General features: G+C 35.1%; 2 protein-coding genes across 2 annotated transcripts; both read left to right on the plus strand.

The window, feature by feature from the left end:
• The first annotated feature begins 5,738 nt into the window (after window positions 1-5,738).
• LOC117416859 (B2 bradykinin receptor-like) lies at window positions 5,739-11,715 on the plus strand. The gene is made up of 2 exons (XM_034905196.2): window positions 5,739-5,827; window positions 7,796-11,715. The coding sequence occupies exon 2, from the start codon at window positions 7,803-7,805 to the stop codon at window positions 8,868-8,870; it is 1,068 nt and encodes a 355-aa protein (XP_034761087.2). The 5' UTR covers window positions 5,739-5,827; window positions 7,796-7,802; the 3' UTR covers window positions 8,871-11,715.
• Window positions 5,743-7,786, plus strand: LOC117416868 (B2 bradykinin receptor-like). Its single transcript, XM_058987835.1, has one exon. The coding sequence runs from the start codon at window positions 5,743-5,745 to the stop codon at window positions 6,805-6,807; it is 1,065 nt and encodes a 354-aa protein (XP_058843818.1). The 3' UTR covers window positions 6,808-7,786.
• Window positions 11,716-12,468: the final 753 nt, after the last annotated feature.

Below are 12,468 nucleotides of genomic sequence, written 5' to 3' on the forward strand. Positions count from 1 at the left end.
AAAGAGACTATTCTCATTATGATAAACCTATTTGTTTTGTAAATATCACCCGTGGTAATGTGTTTCTACTAATCACTTAACAGAAGTTAACAGAGCAGCAGAGTTATGTGGAAAAAAATGTTATCAATTAAGAAAACATCCATGGAAACTGAACTATGGTACCGACACAGTTTAAAGAGCAGGTTGTTTAAGATTTTATTGTGGGTTCAAAATCAAGTGAATATGAATTGTTTTTAAAATGTAAAAAACAACAGCACATACTGGGTGAGGAAGTGGCTTTTTATTCATGTCATGTAAATCAATATTGTTTTAAGATACGTAAATAATGCATGCCTCTGTTTTTGTGTACAGTGTTTCAACCCATTGTAGCTCATATTTGCTGACAGTCAAAAACTGTCATGGATTGATAACTGGAATACTAAAGCATGATGAAATGATGGTACACTGTCATCAGCATTCTGTTTGCATAAAAAAAGAAACATCAACATTTTACTCCCGTTGAATACATAGAGGATAGTCCACTATATAGTTTTCTTTGCAATTACATGTTTCTTTTTTTCTTGTTTTGGTTTAGGACACTAATATCACCCGAAGACAGTTATTGTCAAACAACTTTATTTAAAAAACAAAGTTCCATGTACACTACTGTGCGCATCTCATTTGCCACATCTACAGCATAAGATGAACTGAACATAGTTTTTTCCATTATGTAGCTATCTAGGCAGATCAGTTCCATATCCTTTTGGATGACTGTTCATATATAATACAATTGAAGACAGCAGGAAACTGTTTATTTCGTCATTGGGAAAACTGAACTTGTGAAATGAACCAAATTGAATTATTATATCTTCTACCACAAAGACACAGAAAGGGCAGCTTCTCAAAGATTTGCTTCAAATTGTTATTAGCACCATCTTTCTAAAAGGAAAACACAATTACAACTGTACATTTAAACCAATTTGATCTGTTTGATAACAAAAAGGATGAATTTTCATTCCATTTTTATTGCAAAACAAAAACATTCAGCCCCGAGCTACAGTACTTGAGTCAAATCCCTTTATCTAAAACAATTGCAAGCTAAGCATCTGCTTCGGCTTTCCGCTGCCATATGTGTAAATCTGATAACAATAACAGGTGAGTAGAAAATACTATACTGTAGAGAATGTCAATCAACCAAGAATAATGTCCAACATAAAAACAAGATGCAAACAATGGCTTTTAAATGTAATTACTTACCATCAAACTGAGTTATATAAATAGAACATGTTACATTGCTTCTGGGGGTTATATGATTCCCTTGTGAAATTGCATTATGATACAGTTTTATCCATTATTCATATACATGTACTGGAGCATAGGTAATCTATAAACATAGGTAAACATTGTAAATTACAGAGATGCATGTTACAGCATGATAAAAAAACAAAACAAACAAGTGGTTAAACTGCAGAAGAGCAGGTACCTTCAAGTTATTTTGTATAGAGCCTGAGCCATCTAGTAAACAGGTATTGTGTACAAGTTCTGCAACCTGAAGCAGGCACTTGGCTATTCTGTTAAATATGTCTATGGTGAAAGATAATGTGGTAACTGCCATTCAAGATCTGCTCTTCAACTCAGGTCAAAGCATGTTAACACATATACTGTATGGAAAATTGAATTAAGCACAATATTTGAGAAATTGAAAAAATAACCACTTGGAATGATTATAAGAATGAAGGTAAAAGCACAGTAAAAATGACCATAAAAACAGGTAGTGGGTTGTAATTGTTCACTGAAAGCCAGACCAAGAACCAAAGGTAATGATCTACATCTAGTAGTATATTTGTAGTTGTCATGTCAGCAAAAATGAGAGAAACACAATATAAGGGCGTGGCAGGGTGAAAGCCCTGCCGGTGAGCAGGGAGGGTTGGCAGGGAGGGGGTTAAATTCCTCCCTGTCAAAACACATGGTAATGTGGCTGGAGCCATACATTGAATTAATGATTAATTAGGCTCCAGCCACAGGTGTATAGAAGGGTGCTCACGGGTGGTAATGTTAGAGTTAATGTTTGTGTTTGTGTTTGTGTTTGTGGTTGTACTGTGTGTGAGTTTTTGTAGACCCGTTTGTTTTGGCCCGTATTCCTTTTTGTTTGTTAATGTGTTTTGTCTGTGTTTGTGTTATTAAATGTGCACGATAGCACTTCACTGCAGCTTTCTTGTCTCTGAGTCTCACTTCCATGCCAGTAATGCTACCCTGTCACAATGGGGTAAGCCGCTTCAGTCTTTTAATGTAAATTCATGAATTATACAGTAGTTGTATACGTGTTTGATACATAAGTGAGGCAAAAGGGTAGTGCCAGGCTGTATCAGAGGGCTGAAGCTTGTACATAATAGATAATGTGGGAGACTTTAAATGCCTATCATACATTTTAGAGCAGAAATTGCATATCTCACTAGAAACACTTACAGTACTGTTTATATTTCACTTCCTTTGAAGATAATAGCCAAATCCATTACCATACCAGAAAAAAGAGGCAGACTTGTGAATGACATCATCTTATTCAACAGCTCCCTCCTCTTAAATCTGGCTGTTTGAAATGTGAGGATCCCAGTGTGAGCCATATCGATAAGCCAGCCCAAGATTACTGAGCAACAGCTAAAGCATTTGGATCAAGGACTTGAAAATCCTTTAGAGAAAAGGTATGTGAACAGCAAACAGTCTTTTGTTTTAAATGAATAGTTTGTGCCTTCTGTACATTTAACAATAATTCTGATGCTCTCTCACCTTTGCTACTGCTGAACTATGACATTTTATTTTTAAAAATAAGTTTGTCTTTTTAATTAACTTGTTTGCAATTTAAAAATGAACACCACAATACAATCCACCACTGAACTAAATATTGAAACATTTCAGTAATTTCTCTAAACTATCCTCAGTTATTCATAAAATATACTTTAAAGTTTTGCAACGAGGAACCAAAAGAGTAAACAGTAAATATTTAGTCATACAGGTCACGTTCAGAAATACAGTCTGTTATTGATATTGGCTAATTTATTATTATTATTATTATTATTATTATTATTATTATTATTATTATTATTATTATTATTATTATTATTATTTATTTCTTTAGGATTATTCATTAGCACATGTATGAGCTACACAAGCGCAATCATAGTCATAAAGCATGGGTGTGGTGGTTGTAAAAAATGTATTATACAAACACATACAATATTATCTTGAAAAGTGTGTGTGAGTGAGGAAGAGGGTACGTTCATAGCCAAAAAGTGATCCTAGTGTTGGTTAATAGGAGAGTTAGCAGATAAAGAGAATATAATCTGCATTCATTAAATGATAATAAATAAAATAGTTTTTTGCTTTAGTATTGCTGTCAAGAAGCTGAATACTGAATCTTATGCTTTTACATATGCTCCCCACCACACACACGACACACACACATTAACCTAAAGCAAGTGTGACTGTGTATTAAATTACTGTTTATTCCCTTTGTAACAATGTACAATTAGTTTTTTGAACATATGGTGTACATTAAGATCAGCTTTGGTTTCCAACTAAAATGATACTACAGAATATCTTTAAATTAAAAAAAAAAACCTCTGGCTATTCCCCTCAAGGGTCCTTTCAGACAGCTGAGATCAACACAGTATCTGGTCTGCATTATCCTATTAAGTTAGAAGGGGACAGAAAGGATAGTAAAAAGTATGAACATTATAAAGGAGAGCACAGTCCTATACATTATTTTAACATTTAGACTTAATGCGAGTTTGAAATTGAATACAGTAAGTACATTTTATGATATAGTATTTCATATGAAAAACAGGACATAGACTTAAAATGTGTATAGGGCCACATTTATATATTTTGATATACAGTGACATTGGGAAACTGAAATTGTAGAACAAATGAACTAAGGTAAACTTTAATAAGGGCAATTGGAAGGATATTTTTTTTTCTAGAATAGCAAATTTTCGGGTGCTCTGAGGCTATGATGTCCGCTTGAAGACGCAGATATTCATACTTGTTTCTCCCACTCATTCTTTTATCAGTTGTCAGAGGAATTATCATACTGTAAAAACATTTGGAAAACAGTGCAAAGCAAATCTATCTGTGTCTTGAAAGATCTCGTGGGAACCCGTTCAGGTATAGACTGTAGAGGAAGTATTGAATGTGAGTCTCATGTCTGCTTCATCAATGAGTCGCAAGATATTTTGTGGAAAAGAAAATGCAAGCAATCATTATATTGTATTATACTGTATTTCTCATTTTGTAAATGAATGATTACTCAGCTCTAAGTCTGAAATAGTCTTTCAGAGACAGTTACTCAGATGATTGTGGTAACCCTTAAGCAATCCCTTAACTGTAAGCAGTCAGAAGAACTCATCTTGGGTAGAATGTCTTGGTAACTGAGTCAGTATCCTACTCTACTATTAGGTACAGTGCTAACCTACTTTTGCTGAAGAACAGTTTAAAATACAAGAAGAATGCCAAGAATTAATATAATCAAAACCTTTTTTTACCCTCACTGTACTGCAGAGCATAACGACATTGCTGTTTTATGGTATTCAAAACCAATTTGTTCTTCATAAACCAACACAGCATTTGTTTCCTTTGGTATTTAAAAACACATTTTACTGACCAGCATAAGGAATGCACAAGGCATAGCTAAACTGGCTATACATTGAGTATCTTATACATTATACAAAGGTCATGCTTGGGTGAATAAAGGATCAATCGAAGTGGCTACTCCGAGACAATCGAGAAATGCTTAAAGCTTAGTACAGTAGTATAAATAGGCTTTTTTCATCTAAATGAAATTGGCAATTGGGGTCTCAAGAGTTGTGTTGAGTTCTCATCAAGTGGCTCAGTTTTCTGACTGCAATCACTCCACAGTTGTAAGATTCAGTATTGGAAAGCACAGGCAGGGGGCAGGGCTTATTTCCCACAGTGCTGTAATGCGTGACTTAGCTAATTATATCTGGTCAAAGAAAATCTGTAATTGCATCCGTTTCTCATTTACCTTTTGCCCGTCTTCCTTTTGAGACTGGGTGTTCCTTAAACAGGGATATGTAACTTAAATCGAGGCTTATTATTGTAAACACCTGCCAAGGAGAATTGGAGATTCCAGTCCCCTTTGAAGAGATGATAGATCCAGAGCAGGCCTTCATATGATGTCTCATCTGGTGCATTGGCAGTAATGCAGTATGCCACTGATTGCAAGTGACAGGCATGCAGTTGTTATTTTAAGTTTATGGAATTTGAAGGGGTGTCCTATAGTTAACACAGGGTTTGTTTGTTTTATATACAGTAATTAGTTCACATTTGCTTTGTTTACTGCATGAATTTCTAGGTAGTTATAATGTCATTTTTCACAACTAAAAGTCATTGAATATGGATCTATGATGGGATGTTTTATATACCCCATTGGATTATTGTTCAGATGATAATATTCACACAATTTACCACAAATGAAATCAATATAAAAATGATCCTGCAATAACTCAGATTAGGTTTCATCTCAGTTGGTTGAGCGATTCTTAAGATACAACTGAAGATGTTAAATACATGCATACTTTATGGACATCAAAGTCAGTGATAATTCTCTCAGTAATTCCAGTAAGCTGTTTATAATTGGCTCCACCTTTAGCTCCCTTCTTGTTTCAATTAATTTATTTTATATAATTAAGTAAGTTTCTCAAATAATATCCCACTTTCATAAGACAACTATTTCTTAACAGCTTCCAAATGGGTTCCAACACAACTGAATATCCTGCTCTGATCCCAAGTCCTGAAAACCCTACAGAAGCCTGGAGCAACTTCAATAACTCAAGTCAGTGCCCTACAAATAATGCGTGGGGTTGGCTGAAAACCATGCAACCTGCTTATATGACAATCATTTGTGTGCTGGGTATTATAGGGAACACATTTGTCCTGTGTGTCTTCTGCCTGCACAAGAAACGCTGCACGGTAGCAGAGATCTACCTAAGCAACCTAGCAGCAGCAGATTTGGTGATGATGTGTTTATTACCCTTTTGGGTTGTGACCATCGCCAATGGTGGCAATTGGATGTTTGGAGGACTTCTCTGCCGGATTGTCAATATTGGTATCATATTGAACATGTACTGTAGCATTTATTTTCTGGTGCTGGTTAGCACTGACCGCTATCTAGCGCTGGTGAAAACCATGTCTGATGGAAGAAAGCGAAGTGTCTTTTGTGCCAAAATGAGCTGCCTTGGCATCTGGGCATTTGGCTTCCTTATGAGCATTCCAACGATTGTTTTTAGGACTGTAGGGGACTTCCCAGAATACAATGGTACATTTTGCTATCTTGATTATCCGCAAGGCAGTGAAAAAAAATGGGAAATAAGTAACAACCTTGTGCTTATTATAATTGGATTCCTTATACCATTTTTAATAATATCTTATTGTACTTTTGAGATCACAAAAGCACTGAGGAGTAACACAATGGAAAGATTCAGTCAGGGCAAAACTGAGAAAAAAGCAACCCACTTGATCCTTGCAGTGCTTCTGGTTTTCTTCTTCTGTTGGGTTCCATTCCATGTGGTAACATTCCTCGACTTCCTTAAAGAAGCCGGTATTTTAAATGGATGTGCATTAGAAGTAGGCAACCAGATAACCACGTATCTTGCTTACAGTAACAGCTGTGTGAATCCAATCCTGTATGTCATTGTGGGAAAAAGCTTCAGGAAGAAAGCTGGCCAGCTGTTTAAACAACTATTTGGAAAAGGGGATGCAAGGGGTGACTCTAATAGATCCAAATTCTCGTTTACCTTAAGATCCTCTCTGTGACTGAAACATCAATGTCAATTTGGACTCTCTGCTACTCTGTCATCAAGTAAAAGCAGCTCAGAAATCAAGAAGTTGTTATGCAAATGCCAATATTTACTGTTAACAATAGCAAACCATGAAGAAGTTTAATTATTAATATAAATTCTGATGTTGTAACTGCATTTTCTAGATGCTCTATAATGGCTTTTCTGCTTTGTATAAATTGAAAAATATAACATTATATAACTATATACAGTAATTAGTTGAATATTACAGTTTCATTGTTTTATGACAGTATATGCAACCTTACAGTTATTGGCTTTTTAGCATGACATTCTATAAAAATGAAGAATTGTATATGTTATGATATACAGTATGTGTTAAACTTTCTGTTGTGTTTATTAATGTGTTGTTTAAATCTGTATTTTTTTCTACTATTTGTTTATTTGTATTTGTGTTAATAAAAGTGTTCGAACAAAATGGCACCCAAGCTTTGACTATGCTGGTGCATAAACAGAAAGCACTATCTGCTCCTCTCTGTCCTTCTCGCTCGCTCTTTCTCTCTCGCTGTCTCTCACTCTACTCTACTCTACTCCACTACACGCTCCTACACACTCTCCCACAAACATGTCCTATGTTCTTTTATAGGGTGTGGCCAGAGGTAATTGACTTCAATAATTCAATTCCCACCTGACCACATTCCACACTGTTCTATTAAATAGTAAAATAATTAAACAATTACAAATTTTACTTGGCATGTGGCTGTGCAAAGGCAGTCATCTTGGCCCCAGGCTGTTCCTCTGCACCTGAGCCACTTCTCAGTGTGCACCCATGTGCAGAACCTATGCTCTGTCACAGACCTGTTTAAATTCTGCAAGGTGTTGTATGTTTGACAAAAAGGATAGCAAATATGGGAAAGGTAATATCTACATGGATAGGTGGATAACCTTGTTTCCCTCAAATTCTCTTGTGTCTTGTATAATAATAAGTACTTGTTTTCTTTTAACAGCTTCCAAATGGTTGTAAACACTTCAGAGGGTGTCCAAACCCCAAACCCAGCAAGCTATCCTGACAGCAACCTTTTGGATTCGAGTGACTGCCCTTCAGATCGGGAATGGGGATGGCTCTATACTATGCAACCTGCTTTTATGGCAGTCATTTGTGTGCTGGGTGTTGTAGGGAACGCATTTGTCCTGTGTGTCTTCTGCCTGCGCAAGAAACGCTGCACTGTAGCAGAGATCTATCTGGGCAACCTCGCAGCGGCAGACTTGGTGATGGTGTCCTGTTTACCCTTCTGGGCTGTGACCGTCGCCAACAAGTTCAACTGGGAGTTTGGAGAACTCCTCTGCCGCCTTGTAAACATAGCAATCAGTTTAAATCTGTACTGCAGTCTCATGTTTCTGGTTTTGGTTAGCATTGACCGCTATCTGGCCCTAGTGAAAACAATGTCCACAGGGAGAAAGAGGCATGTAACCTGGGCCAAAGTGATCTGTCTCTGTATCTGGGTATTTGGTTTTCTTATGAGCTTGCCGGTCCTGCTGTTTCGGACTGTAAAATACTTCCCAGAGTTCAACATGACAGCATGCTACCTTGCATATCCTCATGACGCCTGGCAAGTCAGACACAACCTGGTTACTAATATCATTGGATTCCTAATTCCCTTTGCGGTTATCGCCTTTTGCAGTTATCATATCATCAAAACACTGAACAACAATGTAATGAAAAAATTCAGCGCAGTTAGACATGAAAAGAAGGCAACCCACATGATCCTCGCTGTGCTTCTGGTGTTCTTCTTCTGCTGGATACCATTCCAAATTGTAATGTTTCTTGACACCCTTTATTTTTTCAAAATTATTTCAGGATGCCTTTGGGAGGAAATACTTGATGTTGGCATCCAGATATCTACATATATAGCATACAGTAATAGCTGTCTAAACCCTATCTTATATGTTTTTGTGGGGAAGCATTTCAGAAAGAATGCAAAAGGCATGTTTAAGCAAATATTAAGAAAGTGGACAAAGGCTAAAAGTTCACAACTTAGTCATTTATCTTCTGCTTTGAAAACCCAGGAGTCTAAGGTATAGCAACAGGAGATCGTGTATGTTACAGGCTGTTAAAACATAACTTGCTGAACACATGAGTGTGCACAGTCCACCTGAGTTAGGGACATGTTCTTTCAACCATAATTATTTAATGGATAAAATCTGCTGCTGTGAGAAATTGGGACAAGAGAGACATCACAGAGTCAAGAAATAGAGTTGGTGATCCCCACCTACTTGTATGTCAGTAAGTTTGAATGGACTGGTCCACATTTCTGTGCATCTCTTGGTTCGAGTTATGCCTAATGAACTGTAGCAATACTGGTAAATGTTATGAGGTTGTTTATTTTAATTAGAATACATACTTGTGTACGGTGGCATGACTTATTCTTATCAGTACATCGTGGGGAATAGTTAATTGATCCCAGCTAATTACAGTACATTTCTGTCTGCAACAATGTGCAAAATGCAGGCAAGAGCCCTATTGAATGATTGAATGAATACTGGTAATTAGATCTGACACTGTTAGATCAATTGACTAGACAACCTTTTCGTTACACACTATTCTTTGATTATGTACGGCTGCACTACTTAAATCAGTTTTCTTTTTAGATGTTGCATTTATTTATTTATTTTAAATTCATTTATTTATGTATTTATTTATTGTGATTTGTTCTTTGGAAATATTGTGTTTTGTCTCATTTACATATGAATTAGTTGAACATTTTCTGAGCATATAGCAATACATTGATATTGCTGGGAAATACAACAACCATCTAATCTCTGCGTGCTTCTTTTGTTTAATGTGTTTCCTGCATGTACACCCACAGAGACTTTTCAGCATTTGAGTGTTTTTGCAGCCACAACCATTCGAATTCAAAATGATTATTTATAATACTGGCCAACAGATTTGGCCAATTTTGTCTATTAAATAAAAGCAACTAATTAATGATGGCAATGTGTTAAATAATTTCACATTACAGTTTTATCAAATATATAAATATATTTTTTATAAACATCTATTTCAATAAAATGTACGTGTTTTATAGATTTATAGATTTATTTGTACATGTTTTTTTTGTTTTTACTTTGACAGTAAAATGCAATATTCTTTACACCACCTTCACTACAGTTGTAATCAACATTTTGTTTAATTGTTTAAGACTTTCAAATATATGTATTAATGTACTTAACTTACTGTACTGTACTGCCCAGATTCCAAGGTGGACCAGATCATGATTTGAATTTATAAAATAATCTCTATAAAGACTAAAATACTCTTTACACTACACAGGTCAGGAGTTTTGTTTTCTAAGCCTAATACAAGGAGTCTACAAGGTTTCTAAGATGCCAGTAAGGTAATAAAAATGTAAGTAACAAATAAGTACAGTATGTGAATTTGAATGGAATTAAAAATGTTAAACTATAAAACCAACCAAAAATGTAAACTGTAAAAAAATGCTGCAAAAAACAGGCAACCATTTCAGGTATCATTTTAAATGTTACTCACTTACATATATGGGTTATAGAGATGTTGTACAACTATGACATACATCATGTTTTTATGTCAAACAGTAAAAGAGTTTCAAATTTCCATTTTTATATATTTAATATGGGCAGACATTTTGTGATTAATTTCCCAATCAGATGTACTTTCTCAGTGAATTACCAGGCGTTGCCTTAACATATTGATCCTTGATATAAAACCTACACACAATATGGGTTTCAGAGACAGACTGATAGAACCAGCAGTGTGGAGTAGTGGTTAGGGCTCTGGACTCTTGACCGGAGGGTCGTGGGTTTAATCCCAGGTGGGGGGGCACTGCTGCTGTACCCTTGAGCAAGGTACTTTACCTAAATTGCTCCAGTAAAAACTCAACTGTATAAATGGGTAACTGTATGTAAAAATAATGTGATATCTTGTAACAATTGTAAGTCGCCCTGGATAACGGCGTCTGCTAAGAAATAATAAAATAATTACCATATGGTTCAATATAGAATGTACAGGACCTCTCTAATATACATTTGTACCTGTGTATTTTTTTTTCTAGACCAATGAATGTATTTTTATATTTGTATGGAGTAAAAATGTTATTGGCTTCTAGAATTAACTGCCTATGTTTGTAAGCGATCTATGAAATTATATCCTAAATCTAATGTTCTGAAACAGTGAAATACTGTTAAAAATACTGAATGATTTTGTAATGTGGTTTAAGTGTTTTAATGTAGTGTACACAGTGTGTTATGTGTCCTTTCTTGTTGAAAAACAATACATATTTTGTTTCCTAATTCAGATCTTTGTCAAACGCACATTTTTAAACAATATCTAGATACATTAACTATGCAGTAACTATTCCGACAAATAAACTTACAATAGGAAATCAAATAGTCCATACACTAGAACAGCGGTTTTCAAACTGGGGTACGCATACCCCTGAGGGTATTCGAGCGCTCCTCAGGGGGTATGCGAGAAAAATCCTGTAATGGTAAACAACGGGTTTATTATTATTATTATTATTATTATTATTATTATTATTATTATTATTATTATTATTATTATTATTACCACATTGTAGTACTTTGCAACTTAGCAATCGAATTAACAATGTTGAATCTGCTTTCAAATAAAACCACAGCCGTCCTGGTGTACGTTTCCTTTCTGTTGGGCGAGGTTAACTATAAACACCCAGCCAGCTGCTGACAGCGCGTGAGCGTTGAGCGCACAAGGGCTAAATTACGTATTTAAACAGCAGGGCGGTGGTTCTGCAGTGTGTAGGCTTTCTGATTTTTTTTTTAAATTAGAACCCTAGGTTTTGTTTTTCAAAAGCAGTCTGTTTTTGGACTCGTTTTGCCATACTTATTGGTCTAGATTTTGAAATAATTTACTAATAATATTTTTTAATGACCCGCTTACATTTTTTTTGTAACTTGAAGTCCTATTCGTTCATTTTAAAATACAGAATAACATACCCTTGTGTCTGGGCTGCATTGTTTATTAATTGGTGTAGTTTTACTGAAATCGATTCTTCCATCACATGGTAAGCATTTTTTTAATATATATATATATATATATATATATATATATATATATATATATATATATATATATATATATATATATATATATATTCAGTTAACATCAGTAAGTACTTAAGCCTAGTAATTAGAAAATACATTTTTTTCTATTTTCATAGGTATATTATGACCCTATCTCAGATGTGGGTACTCACTAGACTAGATCTTTTGGAAAGGGGTACAGGGCCTAAAAATTTTGAAAACCACTGCACTAGAAGATTTTGTTGAATGGATGCTTAACATTGCCCATCATCCCTTAAAACTTTGATTCAGTTGCCCAGAATGTTAAAATGTATTTTAAGTTATATTTTTGTTGCTAACTTTGGGATTGAGTAAAAACAATAAGTGTCCAATAACAAGCCTGTCCATTAACATAAACACATAATTATTAGGATATCAGAAAATGGATGACTTTTTTTCCTTGGCAGGATATGAAAAGAATGTACTGTATGTATTTCCTCAACAGACTGCTTTTTTTTTGTTTGAAGTTTTGGTAGCATGTCATAAAAATGGATGCTTTATAATCCAATCATGCTTCCATTCTTGCCCATACAAGGCTATGAGCAGT

This window comes from Acipenser ruthenus, chromosome 15, assembly GCF_902713425.1.
Source record: "Acipenser ruthenus chromosome 15, fAciRut3.2 maternal haplotype, whole genome shotgun sequence".
NCBI lineage: Eukaryota > Metazoa > Chordata > Actinopteri > Acipenseriformes > Acipenseridae > Acipenser > Acipenser ruthenus.

Coding starts and splice junctions, on each gene's coding strand:
- LOC117416868 (XM_058987835.1), top strand. CDS start 5,743: ATGGGTTCCAACACAACTGAATATCCTGCTCTGATCCCAAGTCCTGAA.
- LOC117416859 (XM_034905196.2), top strand. CDS start 7,803: ATGGTTGTAAACACTTCAGAGGGTGTCCAAACCCCAAACCCAGCAAGC.